Source organism: Onychostoma macrolepis, chromosome 21 (genome assembly GCF_012432095.1).
Source record: "Onychostoma macrolepis isolate SWU-2019 chromosome 21, ASM1243209v1, whole genome shotgun sequence".
NCBI lineage: Eukaryota > Metazoa > Chordata > Actinopteri > Cypriniformes > Cyprinidae > Onychostoma > Onychostoma macrolepis.
The window spans coordinates 21,704,461-21,731,100 of record NC_081175.1 but is presented as its reverse complement, the minus strand read 5'-3'; the positions used below and the strand labels follow the sequence as shown (position 1 = coordinate 21,731,100).

Sequence of the window (26,640 nt, the reverse complement as noted above, 5' to 3'; positions counted from 1 at the left end):
TGTTAGAGTGGGGTAGCAAGTTTGTACTAACCCAAAGAGGAGTGACGAAGTAATACATACACACACACACACACACACACACACACACACACACACACACGTGCCCGCAGACAATCATACGGCATGCTCGCACACAGACACACACATGCTCAGAGACACTAAAAGACACTATAAATAGGACAGCTCTAATGTGGTACTGTGTAGTTCTTGCCCTTGGGTACAAGGCTCTTCCAGAGAGAAAGAGAGAGAGAGAGATGGAGAGGAAAAGGAAGGAAGAGAACGAGAAGCGAGTGAACGAGATTGAAAACAGAGCCAAGAGTTAGTTTTTGGCAAAAAATAAATACATAAATAAACCTACATACAATGTGCTTAAAATTTAAAATGCATTAAATGTAAATTTGGGTAGTTGACACTTAATACATGAATGCACTATTTTTTTATTTATTTACTGTATGTGTCTAAATATAAATATACATACACACACAACCATTCAAAAGTGGCAAAAGTTTGGGGTCTGCAAGATTTTTTTTTTTAAATCAAAAATACAGTAAAAACAGTATATTGTGAAATATTATTGCTATTTAAAATACATTTTCTATTGTAGTACATTTTTTAAAATGTAATTTATTTTTATGATGGCAAATCTGAATTTTCAGCATCATTACACTAGTCTTCATTGCCACATGATGCTTCAGAAATTATTTTAATATGATGATTTGGTGCTCCAGAAACTTTATTTACTATTATAAATGTGGAAAATAGATGTTCTGCTTAATATTTTTTGTGCAAACAATGGCACATTATTATTATTCTAGAAATCATTTGTAGCATTTTAAATGTGTTTACTGAAATAAAAGTAAATTAACACTTTTCTTCAGCAAAAACATTAATTAAAAGATAATACATTTAAAAAACCTAAATAAAAACATTGCTGACCCACAAAATTTGAATGATAGTATACATATACAATTTAATGTTTTATATATATATATATATATATATATATATATATATATACATACACACACACACACACACACACACACACACACACACATATATATATATATATATATATATATATATCACAATTTCATCCGTAGTTAATGCATAATTTAAAAAAAAACAACACCAAAATGCTATAAGGATTTTTATATAGATTTAAGTATGTCACTGCCAACTTCCCAATAGTATTATATGTCAACTACCCTTTTGTACCAGTGTGCATGTGTTTTGTTATTTGCATGTGTTTATGTGCCAGTTTGACCGTGATGACCTACCCCAGGTAGTGTCTTCTGCTCGTGAAGCGCAGTCTGAGCTTTTAGCGCCGATTCTCTTGCACAGTATGTGAGGAAGGCACAGCCTGAGAGAGGAAATAACAGACAGAGATAAATTAAAGACAGGTCAGAGAGGTTGAGACACAAGCAGGTGTCCGTTTGAGCAGAGCTGGGCTCTCTACCTTCATATTGTTTTCACCAACCCAAGAAAGAAAAACAATGTTATAACATTTGTGTAGCAGACACAGAGACATAAAAGACAGAAGAAAGATGAAGAGGTTCTGAGAGCACATGCCCACAGCCATACACACTCATGCTCCCCAGAGAAAGATGGAGAGTGAGCGCAAATACAAGTGTGTGTGCGCGTGTGTTTGTGGAAGAAAATATGCTGCTTCTTTTAATTTTCTGGCTACAAGTCCTTGCTGGTATCAACATTTAACAGAGTACGTTTTTGTATGCTTGCTCATTAATTTGACAGACAATAAGGTTGCTCTGTTTAGGAATTCTTGGCCAATAAAAAATGCTGAACATTATTTTTGTCAAACATAGCATTCATACTAACACTCTCCAGAATTTAAAGTACAATCAGCCTAGCAAAATTTAATGTGCAAAAAAACTGCTTGGTTTTAAATTACGCTTGACAAAAAAAAAAATCTGAATATTATGTGCAAATAGATATGTATTAAACAAATATATTATCATACATTATCAGACAGTGAAAACAACATTTTACATGTTTAAGGAAAATAAAATTATATATATATTACATGTATATATTTATATTCATATAATTTAAAATATATATAAATATATTTAATATATAAACAAAATTTTCTTAAATATATACATGCATGTGTGTATATATATATATATATATATATATATATAATAAATATACACAGTACACACATATATTATGTAAACAAAAACTTTTGTTTTGGATGCGATTAATCGTTTGACAGCATACATATACATATATATATGTATATGTATATGTATGCTGTCAAACGATTAATCGCAATTAATCGCATCCAAAACAAAAGTTTTTGTTTACATAATATATGTGTGTACTGTATATTTATTATATATATATATATATATTAATGTAACATTTGTATATCATTTAACATAATTTACTACAGTTAATAAATAAATAACATTTATAAATGTACAATAACAGCAAGAAAATGCCATGACATCAAATTCACAAATATTCTTTTGCTTGAAAGCAATGTAGTGTAAAACATCAGTCATATGATTGATGATGAATGATGCTTCTGGGACAATAACAAGTCATTTGTGAAATTTCAACAAAATGTTAGGCAGCTAGATAACATTATCTTGTGACATTTAAATGATCAGAATTCACAACAACAATGTTCAATAGATTCCAGATCACCAAATATATAAGTTTCAAGGCCTACAACATTTATAAATCAACAAATGTGAGATTTAGAGACAATTGGCCTGAAAGGACAAGAGACAGTTCCTCATATGGCCAATAATTGGCATACTGATATACCAATACTGACATGGCGCCCCGTAAATAAACAGTATCCAAGATTTTGCACAAACTTAAAAATCATAGAGAAATGCTAGCAGATGAAAATGAACAAAATGTGCTGCGTGGTAAAGGGATAAGCCAAAAACAACAAAAGTTACAGAAGAGATCTGAAAGAAGAAAGAATGAGATGGCAAGAAAGTTAATCCAAGCATGCCTGATGTGATAGGATCTTTTTCACAGCTTTCATGGCCTGTTGCAGCTCACGCCTCTGTCTTTAGGTTCAGTGTGACAAGACGACAATCTTCCTGTCCCTCCACAGAACATCTGCCCTAACGTGCATCGATGTGCCTTTGTGTTAACGAACAGCTCTACCAACAAGCACTCGATCTCATATGATGCTAATCTCACCCAGGTAAAAGGAACAGCTAAAGTAGTTTGCTATAAACAACCGTGAATCTTTTCAGCGTCAACTTAATCAAAAATCCCTCTGGGATGGAAACTGAGTGGAATAACCACTGAACAAAAGCTGAAACGATTAGCGTCGCATTTGTACATGAAGTAAGCAAATTTGAATATGCAAAAGCATGTTAATGGATGCTAATGTTTATGCTAATCCTGCATTAATATTAAAAAAATGCTAATATATTAATATGCTGAGTAAACATGATAATCTGGTGCTGACATTTTTGCCTGCATGCTAATAGTGTCACAAACGACGATAAGATGAAATAGCTGATTGCCAACTAAAATGGAAAATTAAAACATTAATTTATTTTCAAACAAACCCTTGTTGCAGCAAGATGCTAATCTATTCTTTTTAATAACCGGAAAAAAAAAAAAAGAATAAAAAACCATTTGCCTGATGAAAGAAATCCAACCCTTACAAAAATCAGCCATGTTAAAGTAATAATTCACCCAGAAAAATGAATTTGCAAAAAAAATTTACTCACTCTAAGGCCATCCAACAAGTAGATGAGTTTGTTTCTTCATCTGAAAAGATTTAGAGAAATTTATCATTACATAACTTGCTAACCAATGGATCCTCTGCACGCAGTGAATGGGTGCCGTCAGAATGAGGATCCAAATAGCTGATAAAAACATCACAATAATCCACACGACTCACTTTATCAACATCTTGTGAAGCGAAAATCTGCATATTTGTAAAACAAATCCATCAAGACATTTTTAACTTCAAACTGTTGCTTTCAACTAAATATGAGTCCTCTATTCATAATATTGCTTTCTTCAGTGAAAAAGTTATCTCGTATAAATCAGGAGAGAATTATGCAAGACAAAGCACTTTTTACAAATGAAAACCAAAACAGTTCAAATCAATCAAACAGGTCTAATCAAATATATTTGTACATTTTGATGTAAGAGGACAACAGGGCTTGGAATTTTTCACTGGATGAAGTGAATTACGGATATTTGTTAAAACTAACAATGGATTTGTTTGTTTTTTTACAAACATGCAGGTTCTCACTTCACAAGATGTTATTTAATGGACGAGTCATATGGATTACTTGTGGATTATTGTGATGTTTTTATCAGGTGTTTGGACTCTCATTCTGACGGCACCCATTCACTGCAGAGGATCCATTGGAGAGCAAGTGATGTATTGCTAAATTTCTCCAAATCTGTTCTCATAAAAAAACAAACTCATTAACATTTTGGATGGCATCAGGAGAAGTAAATTTTCATTTCTGAGTGAACTATTCCTTTAACCACAGCTTCTACATTTTTTTCCTATGACAGCAGAAGTGGCTACTTTAGTAGCTATTATGGTGGATACTAAAAGAAACGCATGACCTCAGGAGCAAGGAAACTAAAGAAAAAGACTGAGAGCAGCAGCGGCGTAGCTTCCTCCCTGCCTCTTCATAAAAGCCCCAGCGCCGCAGGGACGCTAAACACACACAAGGGACACACACGCTGACGTCCACACACACACATGGGCCCCCTGAGGCTAGAGCATGAATCAGCAATATTCTTCACCACTGTCCACTATGTGTGTTTAACCCTGGCCAGGTTGGGTGAGCGCATGTACGCTTGCATATGTGTGTGTGCATCGATGTGTGTGTCTCCCGCAGTCCTGCCTGGGTTTTTTAATTAACTCTGACTCATTAGCGTTGGGGAGAGCTCAGTGTGACAGCTTGGCGCGCTCCTCTGAGGGCCTGTCATGTTATAGAACAGGCTAGAGCTCTCATGGGACACTTGTGCATGCTTCCCTGTCCCACTTGACATGCACCGGTGCGCACACACACACACACACATAGACGAACACACAAAAGTATACGGGATGAACGGAAAGATAATGGGGAGCCTCTATTTGTTTGTCCTCTAAAAGCAATATTGTTTCTTTCTGTCTGGTCACGACAGCACTTTAAAGACGACAGAGAGAGAACGTAAGAGAGAAAAGAAAATACAGTACAAAGAGAGCAGAAAAGATGAAATACAACGGTCGGATGTTAATGGAGGGGTTTCGGACCAAAAAGCTTGAGGTTTGTGAAAATAACAGAGGTACGAATCGAGTCTCAGAGGTTTGTCAGTGGTGTGGGTTTCATTTGAACATCAGGGCACGTCTCCAAGCACTCTGAAAAAAATAAATAAATACAAAAAAAATAAAAATACAAACAAACAAAAATTACTATGACTTAGCCGGTTTTGCTTCTAGATTCAGATTTTAAACTGTACTTCAAATGGCATCTAAACATAGAATCAAAATTTTATCTTACAAAAGCAAGCATTGAATGCATTTCCAATAAAATGCACAAACTCAAGAATACACTGCATTTATCTTTGTTGCAAGCTACATATAATGTAGACCTAGTCCTTATGCTCAACAACGCTGCATTTATTTAATCACATATACAGTAAAAAAAAAGTGAAATATTATTACAATTTAAAAGAACTGTTTTCTATTTTAATATATTTTAAAATGTAATTTATTCCTTTGATCTGAAAGCTTTAGCACCATTACTCCAGTCTTTAGTGTCACGTCATCCTTCAGAAATCATTCTAATATGCTGATTTGCTGCTCAAGAAACATTTATTATCAATGTTGAAAACAGTTGGGTTGCTTAATATTTTTTCTTATATTTTTCCAGGATTCTTTGATGAACAGAAAGTTCAAAAGAACAGCATTTACTTGAAACAAATCTTTGATGACAGTGTAAAACTGCCATATGTATGAATTTTTCCCCCAAAAACAACAAAAAGCAATGTTTAAACATCAGTGTAGAAAATCGAGTAGTAAGTGTCATACCAAGTCATGAATTTGCACCGAAATATTCACATTTCATACTGAATTTGATAAAACGAGAGAATCATGACTGAGAGGACAATCCACTTCTTCTCAATCTAACTCTATGGATGTAAAACATGCATGCTGTGAAAATCGCAGCACAAGGGAGAAGAAAGGATGAAGGAAAGCTGGAGAAAAGGAAGTAGAGAGAAGATAAGATCACCAGGATTCTGTGAACACTATCCACTAGTGTCCTACACTAGCGTCTTATCTCTCCTTCTGCAGACACCCTTAAGCAACACAGACACACACACACACACACACACACACACACACAAGATACATACTGAGACTCAAAATAAGTAAGCAGGAAGAATGATAGCAAAAGAATTAAATTAATCTAAAATGCTCATGATACAAATCTTCTGGTCGCCAAAGTGTCTTCACTCTGCTGTCACTGCCCTCAATGCTCTGAAAAGTATTTTCAGATCAGCGATTTAAAAAAAAAAGGGTGATTCTAACATTCCCGGGGTTACAAATGCCAAACACAATGTTCTTTCTTCACAAGTGTTCCAGTATACACAGTTTTGACAAAATACAGCAAGTGTGCATATTTAGGGTTAGTTTTTGAAATTGCCTTTCCTACAAAGCCCAACAGTCTATTATTGGAGAAACAGCCAAATGGCACAAACTGCCTCTCAACTTCACATCCCAGTCACCATGGTGATCGCTGACCCTGACACACACTGTCATACTTTGTAATGAGCAATTGCTACAAAACCTACATTTAATGAAAGAAATACCAGAGCTTGCAACGTTACAAAAGAAATGTTTTATAGTTTAGATGAGCTTACTGTACAGTAGGTTTTAGTCTAAAGTTGTGTGTAATGACACGCTGCATCAGAGCCATCATAAACTCTGCCGTGACACTTAGTACATCTTGTTTTTTGTCTCAGGGAATGAGAACCAACACATGCAACACTGTTCTTTCAGTTTGAAGAAGAAAGAAAGAAGGGCTAATCAAAATTCAATATGCAAATACATGCAAAAAAGGGCAATCATACAGCAATTAAGTATTAAATTAATACTTTTATTCAGAAATTAAGAATTAAAATCATCAAAAGTGGCAGTAAAAACTTTTATATGCAAAATTTGTCTCTCAAATAAATGTTGTTCTTTTGAACATTTCTGTTCATCAAAGCACCACAACTGCTTTCAGCACTGATAATAATAAGAAATGTTTCTTGAGCAGCAAATCAGCATATTAAAATGATTTCTGAAGGATCATGTTACACCGAAGACTGGAGTAATGATGCTGAAAATTCAGCTTTCCCATAACAGGAACAACTTAGATTTAGAAAGAAATGAAGTATAGAAAACAAATATTTAAAAACTGTAATAATATTTCACAATATTACTGTTTTCATTGTATTTTGTATTAAATAAATGCAGTCTTGGTGAGCACAAGATAACTTTTTTTTTTTTTTTTTTTAAAGTATAAAAATCAATAACAAATCTAAATAGAGGCTGTATATTAAGTGGTTTGGGCTAAATTAATTCAGGATCCCCCCAAAAAAAAGGACTTTCAATACAGCGTTCACCTTGCAAGCAGTGTAATAACTTGCTTTGCTCAGAATTATTACTTTGCACATCTTTTCATGTGAGATTAAACTAAAAATATTTTCAAAGAGAAGTAAAAACTCATTACCACATGTTGCTTTTTCTATTCCTCTGAATAGATGGAAATTCTTCATATTTTAAACATTTTTAAAGAATGACTCGAAAACATCAATAACACAAAAGTTTTAAAACACCGGTAAACAAATCCCTTCAATTAATATCTTTAGAATTTTGGTCTGTAATTGATGTTTTGTAACCACATTTGCATTTATGTACAGACAAACGAATAGTGATTATTTCTGCAGCCTTTTTAAATGTGGATGCTTCTGGTTAAAAGCATTTCGGATCAGTACTTCACTAGAACAAAGCCTTCAGGTTTTTATTTCTACAATAGTTTTCGAGAGTAAAGGAGAGTGCAATGGAATAGTGTAGGCATCATTTATAACAATTGGGATTCATGATATGAATAATAAATTATAGCTGCTTCTTCACTTGTTTTTGCTTATTACTGTCATTACTTATACCTGCCACTGCAAATAATCCAATTGATCATCTGGCCAAAAAAACATCCATCTTCAAAAGTTTCTGTGAGGGCAATAACCCAAGACAGTTTTGGCAATAATCACTCATGCACCAAAAACAACCACCAAACAAAGTAGCACACACACACACACACACACACACACACACACACACACATACACGTAAGCCGAGACATTTCCAGCTGCGGTTTGTATGTGTTCAAATCAATATGTGCTGATCAAACATTTATTGTTCCAAAAAGTGTGTCCAAGTTTTGCTTGGCCGATGTTTGCTCATGTCATTTTAGTCGCTGTGTCTGTCAAGTGTGTCTGCAATAATGTGTATCGCTTTCACGGTGGTAGAGATTGAGCAAAGGTACCGAATTCCCAAAGTTCCCCCTCCTTCCTTTAACACGAGTATCCCAGTAGACCTTGAGTAATTTGAATAAACTGTCCTCCAAAGGTCTGAGAATTCAAGGTCTCCTGAAAGACTCCAGGACACCTTTGCTCCGCTCTGCCTTGCCCTGCCCCCACATCCAAACAACATGTCTTCTTAAAATATTTAATTGGAAGCAGTAAACCCCTGATTAAATAAAAATGCACTTTGAAGACAGCAATATGAGCTCAGAGAGTAATCTGAGAGAGAGAGTGAGAGAGAGAACGGGAGAGCGAGAGACATCTTCAATTACTGTGCTGAAACCACGTCAAGCTCTTTTTTTGATTCAATAAAATAGGCCTTAAATATTCAGGAGCTGTTTCTGGGACTAATGAGTCCTCTGCTTGAGTGATATTATTCCAGTGGAATGAAATGGTAGTGTGAGGGAATATATTTCAGGAGGTCGGTGGATGCATTTCTAATAGGGTTTAATACTAAACCTGGATTCTCTAAGCTACTTTCTTACTGGCTACTATCCCTGATGAGAAAGAACCTTGAGATGGCATATGAGCTGAACTCCCTGATCACATGACATATACTACGATCAAAAGTTCTGGGTCAGTAGGACTTTTTTTTGGGACGAATTTCAGCAAGGATGCACTAAATTGATCAAAAGTGACAAAAAAGCTTTTCATTTGTTACCAATAAATTCCATTTTAAATAAATGCTTAATTTCTATTCATCAAAGAATCCTCAAAAAATGCATCATGGTTTCCACAAAAACACTGATCGGCACAACTGTTTTCAACACTTATAATAGTAAGAAATAGCAGCAAATCAGCATATTAGAATGATTTCTGAAGGATCACGTGACACTGAAGACTGGAGTAACTATGCGGAAAAATTCAGTTTTCCATCACAGGAATAAATTACATTTTAAAATAAATTCAATTCGAAAACGGTTATTAAAAAATTGTAATAAGATTTCACAACATCACTGTTGCACTCTCTTTTCATTAAAAATGCAGCCTTTGTGAGCATAAGAGACTTCTTTCAAAAACATCCTCACTGAGTAAACTGAAGAGGCAAGAAAAGGTACAGGCATAGAGAAATAAACTAAATTAAAAATAAATTAAATAAGGGTAAAGGAACAGGTATAGAAAAATAAAAAAGCAAAAGGTAAAGGAAAAGAGAGCAGGAAAGGAAAAGCAAAGGACAACGTAAAGAGACAGGTAAAGGAAAAGAAAGGAACAGAATATTAAAGAAAAAGGAAATAAAGGAAAAAAATTAAGAATACTATTACTATTCTAAGGAAAGGGTAAAGGTAAGGAAAAGAAAGTTTGTCAGACAGAAAACAAAAGGAAATGAAAGGAAAGGAAAGGAAAGGAAAGGAAAGGAAAGGAAAGGAAAGGAAAGGAAAGGAAAGGAAAGGAAAGGAAAGGAGCACAGAGGAATGGAGACAAGCGCTGAACGGAGGACAGGAGAAAAGAGGAACGGCTGTAAGTTCTACAAATCGATTGGTGGAGGAAAAAGCCTGGGCTCTAATGTGTTGCATGTGAAGGATTTACTGTGAAGCAGAGCTACTGAATCAATGGTGTAGAAAACGCATCATTAGGACACATTCCCCCCCACTACATACACTCCCAAAGGACCCGGAGACAGTATGAACACACACACTACAGTACGCAATAAATACAGCTCCACACTCCCTAACACCCAAACAAACTCATGTGTGTTAACTTGTCTAACTTGAACCACACACAATGTACAATATACAAAGGGACCAAAAACGCAAACTATTTTCCTATTCTTCAATACATCCTATACCTATAGTAAAAGGCAGGTCTTTTTCTCTCTACCGTCTTCTCTCTCTCTCTCACACACACACACACACTTCTTAATTCTACCAAGCCTTTTTGAATTGAATTTACATCACCTTTTGGACAGATAATAGAAAATTCAGCTGTGTGGTGTTCAGAAGTGGACAGTCAATTACATCCTGGCTCTGTGGGCTGCACAGAAGTATCAAGGATAAGCCCGTCTGCCAGGCTCTGAAATACAAGAACTGAAGGTTGCACTAAAAGAGGGCAGAAAATATCTTTGGCTTACCAAATATACCCCTAGTATTGTTAGAGCAAAGACGTGAGGGAGCGTGTTTAATACTGAGAGCTTGTTAGCGAGATGTCATGCAGGAAGGAGGTAAAGTCAAGGTTTTTAAAAACGTGTTGCCAAGTCACAGGACTAATCAAACCTGTAATGCAGAATTTCACAGTGGTTTAAAATCAACCTTCCCATTGGCAGGGTTGATACATGGGCAATGCTAGGAGTGGGCTTCTGGGACTTTAGCCCTGAAAGTTTTCATTCACAGATGTTTTGTCACTAATAAAATCATTCAGAACTGCAATCTGCTCTATAAATCAAACTTTTGACTATTGGCATTAAACTAGGTTATTCTGCGATGAAGTGAAAGCTCATTTAAATTACTGTGCGCGCTTTCAATTCTGCAGACAACCTTTTGACTTTTTGGTCAGATTTGTGCTCCATCTAGATGAAGTACTGAATATTTCAAAGGCACAACTCTGATAACAAAGCAAGAATGTTCAATTGCGTTTGAAGAGTTTGCAAATTCAAGACAAGTGACTGACCACTTGTGGTTCTTGGAAGTCTTTTATTCAAACACCATGTCACTTCGTAATATATGACAAATGCAGCAATCATTTTTTCCCCAGATGCACTGATTTTAACAGCATGCTAATTTCTAAAACCAAAAATCACTCAAATCTATCACATGCACTACATTTCAAATTAACACTAAAATTTAGTTTTTAAAGAAATTATTGCTTTTATTCAGCAAAGGCGCATTAAATTGAGCAAATGTGACAGTAAAGACATTTACATTGTTACAAAAGACTTTTATTCACAAGTAAATGGTGTTCTTTTGAACTTTTATATTCATCAAAGAATCCTGAGAAAAATTATCAAATGCACATCTTATTTACAACATTGAAATGTTTTTTGAGCAGCAAATCAGCATGATTTCTGAAGCATCATGTGAGACTGAAGACTGCAGTAATGATGCTGAAAGTTCACAGGAATAAATTTGAAACATTTCTGGAAATAAAAACAGTTGTGATGCACTTTATGCATCCTAAATATCTATTAATATTTTTACACAAATGACCACGAAGATATTCTGCACACTAATATTTACCTTGATCATTTTCACACATATTAATAGATATTAACATTGAAAGTCAAGGATAAAATAAAGTGTATACACAAAAGTCTTTTGAAAAGTAGGAAAAAGTACATGATGAATGCATGATAAAACATTTTAATGTTATAAGTGTAGTTCGCTGAAATAAAAAAAAAAGAAGCATAAAACATAATTATGAAAACTACAGATCGTACTTCTGGATTTTTGTAAATCACATTTCTGCTGCACAGGGAGCCACCTTTTATTAAAACCTCTCATATAACAAAACACAAATCTGAAATATGTTATTTGTAATAAAATGAACCTTAGTGACATATGAGCACCTCAAAGGTCAGGCTCTATAGCCTGAAGATCGGGCTTTTGGGGCGCACCCAAGATGAACCTGCTGGAACTGAAGCGCAGACAGACTAGAGCGTAGAGACCGTCCTGCCGAAAGCGAGCAAGAGCGTGGCAGGGTGACCGGCCTGTCTGTCTGCACCTCTCACCCTCTCGGTGCCGTCCTTGCATTGACACCGGCAGACACAAACAGCTCCTTAATATTCCCCCGCGGTCCCCTTGTCTCATCCCGTCAGTGTCCCGCTGTCCTCCGGCCGCGTGGACAAAAGGGACGGGACGTTCCCGGCGGAGGACATGAATCATTATGCTTCCTCTTTCCGGGACCACTCGCATGCCCATTGATTCTACCGACTTAATTGGCTTTATTAGCCAAGACGGGAAGCCGGTGAGGGGCTTCTGTGGCGTCTTCGTCTGCGCCCCCCTCCATCCTTCCACCCAGTCCTCCTCAGGAGATGCCCTGTGTAATTGTTTTCCCTCTATCTTCTATGTCATTGTCGGATGGGTCCAGGGGGATTATTAGTAACCCTGGGTCCCTCAATAATTCATCCTAAGCTATTTATACACAAATGGAGAGTCCTTTAAACTCTCCCTCAGTGAGCTTATCTACTGTTCAGATGGAAAGAGAGAGCGAGAGGGAGAGAGAGAATCCAAAGAGATTGTAAAGGGTGCAGAGAGCGAGCGAGAAAGCGAGAGAGAGCGATGTGTACCTCTTTTCAGCAGAGACACAATGACCTGTTTCTCCAGTGTTTTCGAGTTTCAAGGTGACGCTGGCGTACTCTCTCCCTTCTCGCCTGCCAACCCGACGAAAGTGCCATCCCGGGAATACGCTCGCTCACACAACGCTCATTAATGGCTTCTAATCTGCCAGCTTTTCTACCCATTTAACGCAATTAAGACGTTTACTAAAGCTAACATGGACCGGCAATCAACTCCAAGGACACGCCAAACGCGCATAATAGGATTTGTAAACAGACAACGTTTTATCAAACGCACACTCGACACCGCTTCCAACGCGAGCACGGCCCAGACAGGAAGTCAGGCTGACTCTCTGCAGGAAACAGAGCATTATGGCTGCTCTCCTAAAATCCGGCACATGCACACAGACGCACGCTGCGAAGGCCCTCGCGGCTGCTTCACGCTGATACCCATGTTCCTCACTCTTTTAAAAAGAGGACAGCTAAGCTGCTCAGGGTGAGGAGGCCCACGGTGGAAAGCGTTTCTACAATCCTCAAAACTCGTCATATTTATCCGTTTGGCAGAGGAACCAAACGCTATCTTTCTCTCCTTGAATAAGTAGGACTGCAGAGCTTCAATTTCAAGTCTTTTTTGTGAATTTAATGCCCTCGGGCAGGGCATCCGAGGTAGCGAAGCAGCGTGCAACTACACGTGGGCATGACATGGGAATTAAATGAGAGAGTAGTTTGCATAGACTAGATCATTTGCCTACTAAAAACAGCATTTTTAGTCAGTTGTAGTTATCAGTGTCATCAAAGCCTGGGACATTATTATAAAGCCATAATGTTCCGTGGAGAACTATAATGTAGCCTGCTATCTCCAGACGGGTCTAAATATGTCTGAATCGATTGGGGGTCTCAAGGGAAAACAGAGTCATGAATTGAAACTAATGAAAGACACTTACTTAGGAAAGAAACAAAGCAAAAGTGCACTGTGTTTATGGCAATTTCTTGATGACGAGAAGATGAGTCTAATATCTACACCAAAACAACTGCAAAAATAATACTTCCAAACAAAATCAAAAATGATTATTATTTAAAGAAATGGCAACGCTTTAGTATAGAGACCAATTCTCACTATTAACTAGAATTCGTATTGTCTACTAATAAAATATTGTCTGTTTATTAGTACTTATAAAGCACATATTCTGCATGACTATATTCTACATCCCTAATCCTACCCAATACCTAAACTTAACAAATACCTTATTAACTATTAATAAGCAGCAAATTAGTAGTTTGAGGCAAAAGTCGTAGTTAATGGTTGGTAAATAGCAATTATTTGACCTTAAAAAAATGTGACCAAAGAAATTAATGTAAATTAATTTTCAACTAGAAAGAGATATAACACTGGATAGAGTGATGGATAGAATGACTGACTGACAGACAGATGATACATAGCTAGATAGCTAGCTACATAGATTGAATAACAAATAGAATGGCAGAATGAAAGCATGACAACATGATAGATAGAATGATAGGCAGAACGATGGACGGATGAACAGAATAAAAGACAGAACGAAAGATAGAAAAATATAATGAACGATAGATAAACAATAGATAGATAGATAGATAGATAGAGGCATAATAATTTTTGAATGTCAATGCATTAAAAATTCCATTTCTAAAATGCAATTGAAATTCTAAATTCATTTTTAGAAAAAAAGAAAGAAATTAAAATTCTAAAATGTGCCTTCTTCAAAAGTTGTGCATTCAGATTAAATTATCTTTATTTGCTACTTTAATAATAACACCAAAGCAACAAATAAAGATAAATCACAAATATTGCATTATATTACAACAGAAGATGTTTTACAAGTAACATTCTTTTTGGAGGCTATTAAAAATGTCAGTGGACCATTTAGATGAATGGGAATGCCAAAAGAGTTTTCTCCAAGTATTATAGATGTCTCTGGATTCAATCTGAACCCTGCAAGAATAAACAAAACAGCTCTTTTTTTTAGCGCCGCCCTGGTGGTCTCCACTGGCTAGGCATCTTGAAAGTGGAAGGATAGGGCAGTAGATTCACTTGAGATTATGATTTAAAACCTCTGCTAATAAGCTTTGCCATGCTGGGAATGGTTGGTGGGGTGAGGAAAGGGTGATCTCTGGGGCCATTAAATTGCAAATGAGTGATGATGTGCTAGAGAGGCTCCCCCCAGATCACCAGCCACTGCTGCAGACATAAGGGCCTCTCATACACCCCAGCCAACACCAGACCCAGCTGGGTTCACTGAATGCACAGCCAAAAGCTGTGCAAGGTGTCTAGTCTCCCTACACTTCCTCTTTCCAGTCTATGCTTCAAGCTGAAAGTTATTATCCTGAATGTCATACAAACTCACACTGTATATTCAAAATAAATCCACGTCCCCAAAACAAACAGGGTTTTTAATTAATCAGACTGGCCTGTGAGAATACAACAACAAATGCACACATTCAGAACCGCACTGTCAGATCCGCACGGGTTCATTTTTAGCTCCGGACCGACTGCGACCCTGAATTAGAAGGTCGTTCTCTGTCCGAGGCCATGATGGCCACAAAATAGTGCTTAAATCTTTAAAAACACCACCTATAAATTACTGCAAAGGACAGCGGGGTCAAAGCTTGGCGTGGAAACCGGCCAAGAACCATCAATCTGCGGTGAGGGTGACATCTGTCTCAGGGACTCCCCTGTTCTCGCTTTCTCCCTGCTCGCTTTCTCTTTTATCCAGCCCCCCTTTCTCGCCGTCCGTCTTTATCGTGCTCTCTCGTTCTTTCTTGCAAATGAAGGTCCCCCCACTAAACCCAAACATATTAAAATTCATGAGCAAATGTTATGTCGCAGGTATTTCGACGCAGGGGCTTCTAAAGCACCCAGACTTTTTGTGGCATCACTTTCAGTGCAGGTTTAATGCCCATTTTGGGCATGAAATACAGATTTTCTGCTTCGGAAAGTAGGCTCTGCACATTTTAAACTGCCATGGAGACTTTCACCGCACGGTTGAAATCCAACCTGCAACTTCCATCCTGAAGATCCTTGAGTTTAGTCCCAGCAGCATTAGTCTGACCTCCCCTACCTTTAAAAAACAAGAAAGCCATAACTTATTCATATATTCACCTAATTCCAAAAACAAACCTTAAAAGACATCTGCAATTGCTCCAGATCTCACCTCCATTTGAAAAGCAAACTGCATGCAGTTTTAATTCGTGGGATGAAATTATTATTTTATTTTTTTTATTACAACCACTCTGATGGCAGCAGATGAGCACATTTGAACTGACCCTGAACTCTATAACACTGATTTCCATTCATTCTCAAGGTTCAACAAATAGGTGAAAAGCATTTCCTTCCCCATTAATGATAAATATCCATATTGTGTGACATAGAAAATTTTTTTTTTGATAATATTTCTGGCTGTATCACCCAGCCCTTGCAAAGGCTGTTAAAAAAAATGCACAGACAAAAAGGTTCAGTCCAGTTGGTCTTTAAATGTCTTAAGCCGAAAGCATTTCAGTCCAATAAATATCATGACATTAAAATCCTATTTACATGCAATAACACTGAGTGGGAAAATCACTAATGAGGATTTATTTGTTAACAATGCCTCAATAAAAAAATCGTAGTCCCCAATGAATAACAAATAGACTGTTTCAGTAGACGTCAAGCTAATTATAATCTCATAATGGTTTAATAGGGGGTTGTTCCAGAGTCATTACGTGTTTTTCTTAGGGTACGTGAGCATCGTCAAATCATTTCTGTATCAAACAACGCTGTGACTCTATAACCACAAGAAAACTAGAAATACACAGCTTACTTTAAATGCTACACATATACACTAACACATGTACTGCGTATATGCCGCATGCATAAACATTGCAATCTCCATGCGCTGGAGTCGACTGGTATCATATCAGCATCTCGATCTGCTCTGACTGCAGACGAAGCGTATCCTCCACCCTCACATATCCCACAATGCCCTCCTGCTTCTCTAGAAACGACTAGTTCTTAATGCACTGTTGCTTCTGTCAAAAACAAAAGACAAATTATGCTTAATATAGCTAATCTATTTGTCTATTCAATATGACATAAACAAATGTTGGTTCAGTCATGTATAATAAGATGAGAAAATATAATAAAATACCAGGATGATTTTAGCTACCACGTATGCTTAAATGAATACACACGCAGGCTGTTGTTTACATGGAAATTGTCGTTGAGTGTTGTACAAAGTAAAGAATCTGTGCACTCATGCTATCACTGACCCATGGAATATTGTTTCATCTGTTCATCGCAGGATTTTATTTGAGTTTCTGTGCATGTACTGCAGGATGCAGCAGTATTTAGTTTTGTATGTTGGATGAGTCCATAAGTTTAACAGATGTTTATTTGTGTGGGAATGTGCTCAGGAGTACATCTCACAGCCAGGCCCACACCTCTGAGAAAGAAACTTTCACAGGACTGGGACAAACGTAATTTACAAATTAGAAAAAAAATTACAAAAAATAAAAGAATTAAAAAATTCAAAACAAAACAAATAAATAAATAAATTTACAAAAATTCATATGAATAAATAAATTTGTGTATCTGTAAAGCTAAAATTGGTTTTATTAAAAAAATGGCCTTAACAAAAAGGACATACTGAAATTTACACGATTATGCTAGATATATATAGGATTTGATTTGATTCCAGGCCTTCTTAAAGAAAATTACACCACTACACAAACACATCAAGCACTCAAGAAGAGATTGTTTTATTTTTAGTGCTGGGCAACGATTAATCGCATCCAAAATAAAAGTTTTTGTGTACATAATATATGTGTGTGTATTGTGTGTATTTATTATGTATATATGAATACACACCCATGTATGTATATATTTAAGAAAAATGTGTTATGTTTATATATTAAATATATTTATATATCATATAAATTATATTAATAAATATATACATGTAAATACATGTAAATCTTTTCAAAATATATACTGTATGTGTGTGTCTTTATATACACATAATAAATATACACAGTACACACAGATATATTATATAAACAAAAACTTTTATTTTGGATGCCCAGCACTATTTATTTTATTTGTTTTTCCAAAGGAAAGATGTGACCAGGACAAAATCAAACATACACAAACAAAACAAAACAAAACAAAACAAAACAAAACAAAACAAAACAAAACAAAACAAAACAAAACAAAACAAAACAAAACAAAACAAAACAAAACAAAACAAAACAAAACAAAAACAAAGAAGTGCACATGCACTCCTGCCCTTGCGTGTTCAAAATCAGCTCCATTCATCACATTTTTGCAGATCTTTCCTTAAAATCAATGATAAAACGCAAAAAAGGCTGTCTATACCTGCTCACAGCCAAACAACAAACAGCTAGTCTAACAACCAGGTTTATTGTCATTTTACAGCTTCAGTGTAGCCCAATTTACAAACTACTATAAAAAAATACAGAGGGATGACTAACAGTACACAGCCCCTTCATTCCTTTCCAAATAGTTTGCTATTTCTTTCTCCTTCTTTGTGCTTGTCTACACCAAAAAGTAATTAAAATGTTGCTTGCTTAAATCAGTCCATACAATGAAAACGATCTAAGCTATTGCCTAGGCTTTTGTCTGCTTTTAGTTCTCTACCTAACCATTCTCTGCACACTCTGCTAATTAATGGAGTTTGAATACAGCATCATTAGACTAACAAATAGGTAACGCTTCATATAATGAGAAAAAAAGAATTTAAAATGATGTAAAGGGCTCAGACAAAAAGAGCACGCTGGTGTATTTTTAACAAGATGGATGCTGCGCAGATTCTCAGAACGCATCAGTTACAATGAATTTAAAAAATCATTAAATGTTAAATTACAATGACAATGTGGTTGGTGTTACATTTATATTTTGCTCGCGGAGTAGAAAAGGGAAAACACTTTCTGGAGGAGAAAATAAGCAATCATGGGTCTAAATAGGTTATTGCCTATAAACGCTATAATACCTGGAGAAAACTTCCATTCACCCTGCATGCTTCCCTCTTTGCTCATGGGCAAACACAGAATTTGAACCAATCACCAAATCACTCTAGAGCCAAAGGAAATCATGTCAGCTCTGATTAGCTACTGACTGTTCTGAGCTGTGACGTCAAATGCAGCAAACAAGAAAAAAAGCCCATTTCATGCTTTTAAGAGCCTATGTAATGAAATCTATACAATCTACTTAAATAGAAAACATTTTTATGATATCATATTTATATGTTTTCAAAAAAGAATAGTCAAAAAATTGGCTGTATTTTGGGCACAATGACACCTTTTCCTAGCTTTGCCTAGACAGCAGTGCACATATCACTCCTAAACCCTTTAAATATTTAACACACACACAATAACACTTAGATGATGCAACTAGTTTGAAAACAGAAACGATTAATTTCGCTAGAGTTGTTGTCAGAACACCGCAAGGCTTCAGAGCTTCTTAAATCAAAATTGTGATCCACAGCCAGGGCAAGATAAAACCAACGTGCTGCAGAGGGGGGTGTGGCCTCGTGCTTTTCATCGGCGCAGTTTATATGAAATTACAGCTAAACCTTATAAAACTTTTAAGGCTGAACCAGTTTAGCCCTGCCTTGCTCTTCGAGTCCCGCTATTTAAATATATGAAAACACAACAAGACCATTACGCCGGACATAAATCTTGCAGGATAAAATTTTAGGAAGCCTGCAAAAGCTGCGCAGCAAAGCATATTTGCATAGTTTTCAATTTAGAAACTAAATCGCCTCCGCCAAACGCCATTACTTCCAGTTTAAAAGTTCACACGGCCTAACGCAACACAGCTACGACAGAGAGTTATGGTAGATACAGATGAAATTCATGAGATGAGTGTTCTGGGATTAGCTGTTGCACATAAACAAGTCTCCGTGCGGTCTGACCGACTGAAAGAACTGAGATGAGTTTTAAAATGCCTCGAGGTGTGAGAAAATGGTTACATTTTGGCCCAATTCAGACTGCACAACAGGGTCACACTAGTTAATAAGGGCCACCGCAAGGTTAGGGCTGCCAGACAGGACCTCTATCCTGTAGAACTCCAAACCTGCGGCAAACACACGCAGCTTTTCCTGTTCCCTCCCTTTCATCAGCAAGTCATCGCTCACCTTGATCAGCTATCTTTTCTCTTGATGGCCGACCTCTGTGGCAATCACCTCAAATAACACTGGACAAAAACACTTCTGCCACCCTCTCGACTGTCTGCCTGAAAAATGGGCCTGCTCTCACGGATGCATATTTACATACATGTTCGTACCGCCACTGCTACTTGTATTCAGTGCAGACATGCCGCATATTGAGAAGGCGACCTACGGACAAGTGGCGACCTCCGCAGTAACACGTCGACTCGCTCATAAACAAAACAGTCGCATCGATCAATTGGTGCGGAAACCGCACTCGAAGTGGGAGCTTGTCGCCGCTTTCTCGACGGGGATGAGTGATCGGAGACTAGAGGCTTGAGAGGATTTGGGATGGGCCGAGGCTCGGAACATCTGCAGATCCAAACGAGCTAGAGAGGGGAAAAAAAGAGAAACGCTGTGTGTGCAGATGATGCAACAGCAATGCAATAGTGAGTCCAGGACGCGAGCTGAATTAACACCAAGCCGCAGGAGGAAAAACCCAGCATTTCTCTTTCTCCGGCAAGGACATCCAATTGTCTTTTGGAAAAATCCTGCCCAGAAACTCAGGTTTAGGTTGCCCAGAAACAGAATGTTCTTCCCCGTTAACACAGTCTCTTGACAACACAACACCCCAATGGAAAACATTCGTACTCGTACATTTTTCAAACAGGGCTTGTTTGGACCCTCGAAAACGACTGTCTAGAAAATAAAAATCACCTTGGATACGGATATTTTGAAGTTAGGAATCTTAATAAACTTAATCTTCACCTCACAAACACAGCTAGCTGTGAGCTGCAGGTAAACAAGACAATGCTAACTGTCCCAACCGCGGACTCTGTGAGCCAGGAGAGACAGTCATTCGATGCATAACGGCAATCTCCCCTACGCTAAAAGGCGTGCAAGGAGAAGACGTTATGGTCCGCAGCATGTTTCCTGTAGCTGCTGGTGACCGGTACAAATGGCCTCTATTAGCTGTGCTGAGTCACGCAGAGCAGCCAAATGAAAGTGCTGGAGGACTCAAGAACTCCCCCCCAGCTCAGGCCTGCCCCAACTACCCGGTTTTCTCCATCCAACTCTCTTTCACTGTCTACTTCTGTTACTCAGTTTAAAACCAAAGACTATTCCAGCGCAAAACTCTCTGTTAGTCTGTTTTCATCCATCTTTTTGTTTTGTTTCTCCTCTTTCTACCACTCTCTTTTTCAATCCATCACTCTCCTGATCTCTGTCCTTTAGCCAGTGTCGTAGTATTTGCCTCTTTCTCACTTTCTCCCAAGGGACAGGAGTCTAAAGACTAGATAACTGATGTACAGAATCATTACTTTGGCTGCTCAGGCATGAGGATGAATGGAGCTCTCTCCGCTCAGTGTCTCATTAGAGTCCACACGTAAAATGCATCGTGCTTTATTCAGTCATCGCTCCAGATGCGTATCCAACAGGGCGAAATCAAATGTATGCCCGCATGCCACGTCTGCATATCAACAACAGCGCAAAAGTAGACCATATGCATGAGAATAATGACTATCAAAAATAGACGGCGTGAATTCAGCAGCACAGTACGAAAACGCAGCGTCTCCTCCTACGTGCTTCTTTATAGCATCAAACGTGTTCCCTCTCCACCTACACTCATCACAACTTCAAACGTTCACGCTTCTCAACGATGGTCGCTCGTGGTGTTTACCTGCACGATGCTGGATCGTTTTCTAACGATTTTAGAATCTGCTGAAAATGAGAGACAAACTAAAACTGCACCGCTAGCAATTAAAGATATAGTTCACTCAGAAATATAAATGGAGTCATTATTTACTCACCTTCATGTCATTTCCAAATCTGCTTCACACAAGGGAAACAATGGGATCCAAACAACACTGAAGTTCATTGTATGGCCATTTGTCTAAATATTTTCTTTTGAGATCCACAGAAGAAAGAAACTCATACAGGTTTTGAACGACAAGAAGCTGAGTAAATAATGACAGAATTTTCATTTTGTGTCTGGATGTGATCTGGACACTTCATGCTGGCTCGCCAAACCACCTCAGTCTGTCGTGTCAACATCTAACCAATCAGAAACCGCCTTTAGGCGACACCAATATTTGCACTGAAAAGCTCGAGGTTCTGCCGTTTCCGTTATCCTGAGACCCCAACAGAGAGCTGCAGACCTGCTCTCAGGACCTCATCTCAGTGTGGAGTGTAATGGTAAATCTTGAACGATGTGTGTGGGAGGGTAAGTGAGTGAATAAATGGATGACAAAACCCCTTCTAGCCTGTGAATGGAAAGAGAAATCACATGATTGGGAGAGGAGAGACGGCGGAGACATGCAGCAGGCTGGAGGAGGTGATAACGTGTGAAGAGAGGAAGTGGGTGGAGGTGGAGACGGATGAAGTGCCAAGATGGAGAACTTCCTATAATGATGAAAAACAAGACAATGCGATCAAGGAGGGCAGACAACTGTAGGACTAGAGTATTTATGGAGCTTTAACAAATAATAATTTGTTTTGGAGGCACTGTCAGAAAAAATTGTTTTAGGGAAAGCTTGGTAGCTTTTAACTTGTCACTGGTGCAAATCCTTTGAAGTCATCATGAAATCAAAATTGACAATTTTTTTTTTTTTTTAATTGCATATTGCAGTGTTTATTTTAAATTATTCACTTGTGCACACCATAATTTTAAATGAATATGCCATTAACATTCATTTTCCCTCACAACGACATGACTTCTCTAATGACGTGTACACTGGCACGAGGACGAGACAACAATCCCTCCAATCCAGCAAGCTGTCACTCTGACGTGAAATCACAGCAATTAGCGAACAATGATCCAATCAATTCTCACTGGACAAAAACAAGCCCTGCCCTACCTTTTTTCCTCATTTCAAGAAGCTGTTACACTGAGATTTACACTGAGATTTACATCAGGAGAGGGGAAAAAAGACGACTGCAAATTCTGTTTGATGCCAACTTTAAAGGAACAGTTCAACTAAAAATGAAAATTCTGTAATCATTTACTCACGCTCATGTCGTTTTAAAACTATATGACTTTCTTTCTTCTGTGGAACTCAAAAGATCTTTTGGGACCTTCTTTTTATGGAAGAAAAAAAAAAGCATAGAGGCAAAATATCTTCTTTTTGACAGAATACATAAATGTATGCAGTTTTGGAACAACATGAGGATAAATAAATGTTGACAGAATTTTAATTTTAGGTGAACTATTCCTTTAAGGGTACACTTTTTAAGGGTACTGGCCCAGTGACAAGCTGTTATAAATGCACTACTTTTTCTGAAAGTGAAGGGAAAGGTCAGTTTTACAAAACAGCATATTAAGTTCTTGAAGCAATGAGAGCTCCAGAGCGGACAGGCCTCAGTGTACTCCAGGGTACGGAGAGAACGGCACTGCTGCCAAAGGGAAATGGATTTTGAGAGACACTGACGCCAGTGCTTATGTAGTGGAGAGGGAGTGAACGAGTTAGTAACTCAGTTATAACATGGAACCAAGCAGGCCTGACGACCACACTAGTGAACACGGGGCCCTGCAGTGGGGGGATGGGTACAAAGGACCATATATTGCTGGAAGGAGACAGTTCCTAGAATCAGCCGGCACGACTCCCCATAGTTCACGAGCAACATGATTAACCACCGAACGGGGAGTACTCCAGCGGTGCTATTAATAAAAGATAACCTCCTACCCTCCCCAGACCCGCTTCTCAAAGCCACATTTTTGCTAGTCACATACAGAGGACAGCTTTGTTTACTACAACAGAGGGACTACATCCCTGGGGCTGGGGTACGCAGCTCTTCCCTCGGCTCCCAGGGCCGGATGGGTAAATTAGCCACCGATGTGACCCTAAACAATGTCCTCTGGGTTGGGGATCAATTAGACAAGCCTGTGAAATAATGACACCCCTGGGATGATGTTCCTAGGGAGACCCCCTTTGGACCCCTGGCTGAGGTCTTCAGGAATTGATCTTTCCGAACACACCACAGGTACACAGCTTCAGCAGTAATTACCACACTGCAGGAGCAGACGAGTACACAAACAAGGCACAGTTGTGGCCGACCAAACCGGAGACGCGAGTTGCTGCGTATGACACCAACTGGCGAGGAGAAGATAAGCAGGAGGTAATTATAGTTCGGCTGCTGTTACCGCTAGAACACACCATGCTGAAATGCTATTGTGCGGACTGTCATCATAAATTAATATTTTATTGTGAAGCAATAGAACAGGAACAATCACGACTACACAACCCCAATTAAGAGGTTACTGGACAGAGCCTTTCAGCACAGATCCTATCCTTGCTCATAATGTACTCTTTCATTGTCTTGATGGCTGCCATTTACCTTTAGTTCCTGCACGATCATTCTTAGACAAAAGGCTCAAGAGTTTTTTTGTGCACACAACACAATCTCTAAAGAAAACTAATTGAGGGAAATGTTTACAGAAGCTAGAGTACACACACATTTGTTTTTCTACCATGGTAGGGACTTTCTATGGGCTTCTATTGTTTTAATACAGAGTTAATAACATTTTCCATCTTCACCAAATCTCAGAAAAGCCTGTAGAGCTCAGGCTTTTCTATCCACGAAGATCTAGTCAGCACAATGTAGGCAAAACCTGAACACACACACACACAGAGAGAGAGAGAGAGAGACAGAGACAGAGACAGAGAGAGAGAGAGAGAGAGAGAGAAGCCTCAATGGAAAATTTCTGATGGACTTACGAAGCGAGCTGGACCTCAAGGCAGCTTCTACAGGGATCTTCACACTACCCTTAACCTTGGGTTAACATCTTTCTCAACACCGTGTAAAGGCCAGTTTTAACCCTGGGTTAAGCACACGTTCTACACTTGCAATTTTGGAAGGGGGTAAGCATTACTTTTAAACCTGGGTTATGGTTATGCATGACAATGCGTTACACTAACATTAAAACGTTACGGCGAGTTGTTTAGCAACAGACACCAATCATAACCTGCCTCAATTCTTACCTCATTAAAAATTCATGCGCTTTGTACAGTCTCTAAAACTTTCACGCGCCTCCACGACTGAGGGGAAACAGTTAAAAACGTCGAACGGCGAAGGCAAACGCGTTAAGTACAATAATGAATAGACGATTTTATTTTGCTCCACATAGCGACTTTTCACACAGATGAACAAGCAGTTATTAAGCGTGTAGTATTTGTCCAGCGTTAATATTCAAACAAGAACGTTACAAATGCACACCGTGGAAATCTCAAAACCGGTCTACCCAAAATTAACAACTAAGCAAGATAGTATGAACAGCGTGAAACACAAAATAAGATACGTCAATTTCAAGTGTGAAAAACCCACCCCCAACCTCAAAATAGGCTCGCGTAAAAACCCCGAAGTACCGTTTGCGATCTAACAAAATTCGCTTCGTGTTGGCGACGGAACAATTCTAAATCAATACTTAACTTTCATAGTACGCCAATGAATGAACAATTCCCTAACACATTTCATGCGTGACATTTATACATGCATTAAAAACAGCCAGTACATCCAAGCCTGTCATCCGATTTTATGATGGAAACGGAGGCAAAGCAAATCAAGACATTCTAGTGACAGGAACCGAGTGCGAAACGTACCTTTGTGCATGCCAGTGAAGCGGTCTTTCAGCACGGTGAGCTCGTAGATCTTGCCAAATTCCTCGAAGAGCGGCCGGAGGTCCTTCTCGTCCAGGTTGCGGGGTATCTGTCCGATGAACAGTTTGATGGCATCGTGGTCCTTCATGGGAATGGTGGCGCAGCTCGCGGGACTGTGCGTGTGGCTTATTCCGTTCACGAGCCCGTTCGTACTGGCCGCTCCTCCGTGCACCGCGGCGTCCACCTGTCCGTTCGTTAAAGTTGCCATGTTCACCGCGAGGACTTTCAGCTGCTACGCCTTCTGAAGTGTTTCAAACGACGGGATGAGACGTCCTACTCTGGTTTTCGCCGAAAATGTACAGATGCAAACACGTACCATTGAACACAAGTCAAATATCAAACGCGTTTGGTCGTCCAGGCGGAGGCGTGTTTCCTTGTACGTGTCCCTTACTACTCAATTCATTCATTCATGTAATAAAAACGAGAGAGAGAGAGAGAGAGAGAGAGAGACCGACCGAGAGCGTTCGCTTTACCTCCGTTCCCCTCGCCCCTGCTTCTAGCTACCCTTTTATTTTTTGCATTGAGAAGTCGGTATGGGTGTCCTCCCGGTTTAAACCGACAGGGCTGTCTCAAACGCGCTCAGTGCAGTGGGGAGGAAGAGAAGAAAAAGCAGCTCCCTTTATGTCACACGACGCGCTCGCTCCCCCTCTCATCGTTATACAGGAACATGGTATGTTCCGCCGAAGGAGAGGGACTATAAATAAAGAAAATATCACATTTACACGGTTCTTTGTACGCTGCCTTGTGAATGACGCAACTAAGACTTGTACATAGTGGCATTCAATCTGTTTATTTTAAAACACGTGTATGCATTGTTTTTTTTTTTTTCATTTTTCCAACGCATTCTAATGCATAATGTTCCCCTAAATGCATTTCTCAGGAAAGCATCAAAGGATTCACCAAAATTCGAGGGGAACTAATGGACAGCGCCAGTGCTGAAACGCTCGGAAAGTGCAAAGACAAAAACAGCCTTATGCATGTAACCTCGCCGGGATAAATCATTTCAATTTTATCGTTATGATTA

At 38.4% G+C, this 26,640-nt stretch overlaps 2 protein-coding genes across 21 annotated transcripts in view; one reads left to right on the top strand and one right to left on the bottom strand.

Moving 5' to 3' along the window:
* celf4 (CUGBP, Elav-like family member 4) overlaps positions 1 to 26,640 on the bottom strand; it is a 117,346-nt gene that overhangs the window by 57,881 nt on the left and 32,825 nt on the right. For 3 of the 15 annotated variants that reach the window (XM_058757960.1, XM_058757954.1, XM_058757955.1), the window contains exons 1-2: positions 25,560 to 26,142; positions 1,281 to 1,363 (exon numbers count right to left, since the gene is read on the bottom strand). In XM_058757960.1, the coding sequence (XP_058613943.1) occupies positions 1,281 to 1,363; positions 25,560 to 25,824 (348 nt within the window). In that variant the 5' untranslated portion in view covers positions 25,825 to 26,142. Of the gene's footprint in view, positions 1 to 1,280; positions 1,364 to 3,731; positions 3,772 to 25,559; positions 26,145 to 26,640 lie in introns of those variants that run through there. The other 12 variants (XM_058757950.1, XM_058757951.1, XM_058757947.1 and 9 more) reach the window with 9 other exon arrangements.
* Positions 23,698 to 26,640, top strand: part of LOC131528654 (uncharacterized) — a 31,126-nt gene continuing 28,183 nt past the window's right edge. For all 6 annotated transcript variants that reach the window (XR_009267910.1, XR_009267907.1, XR_009267909.1 and 3 more), the window contains exon 1: positions 23,698 to 24,078. The gene's annotated coding sequence lies outside the window, so the exon portion shown is untranslated. The remainder of the gene's footprint in view (positions 24,079 to 26,640) is intronic.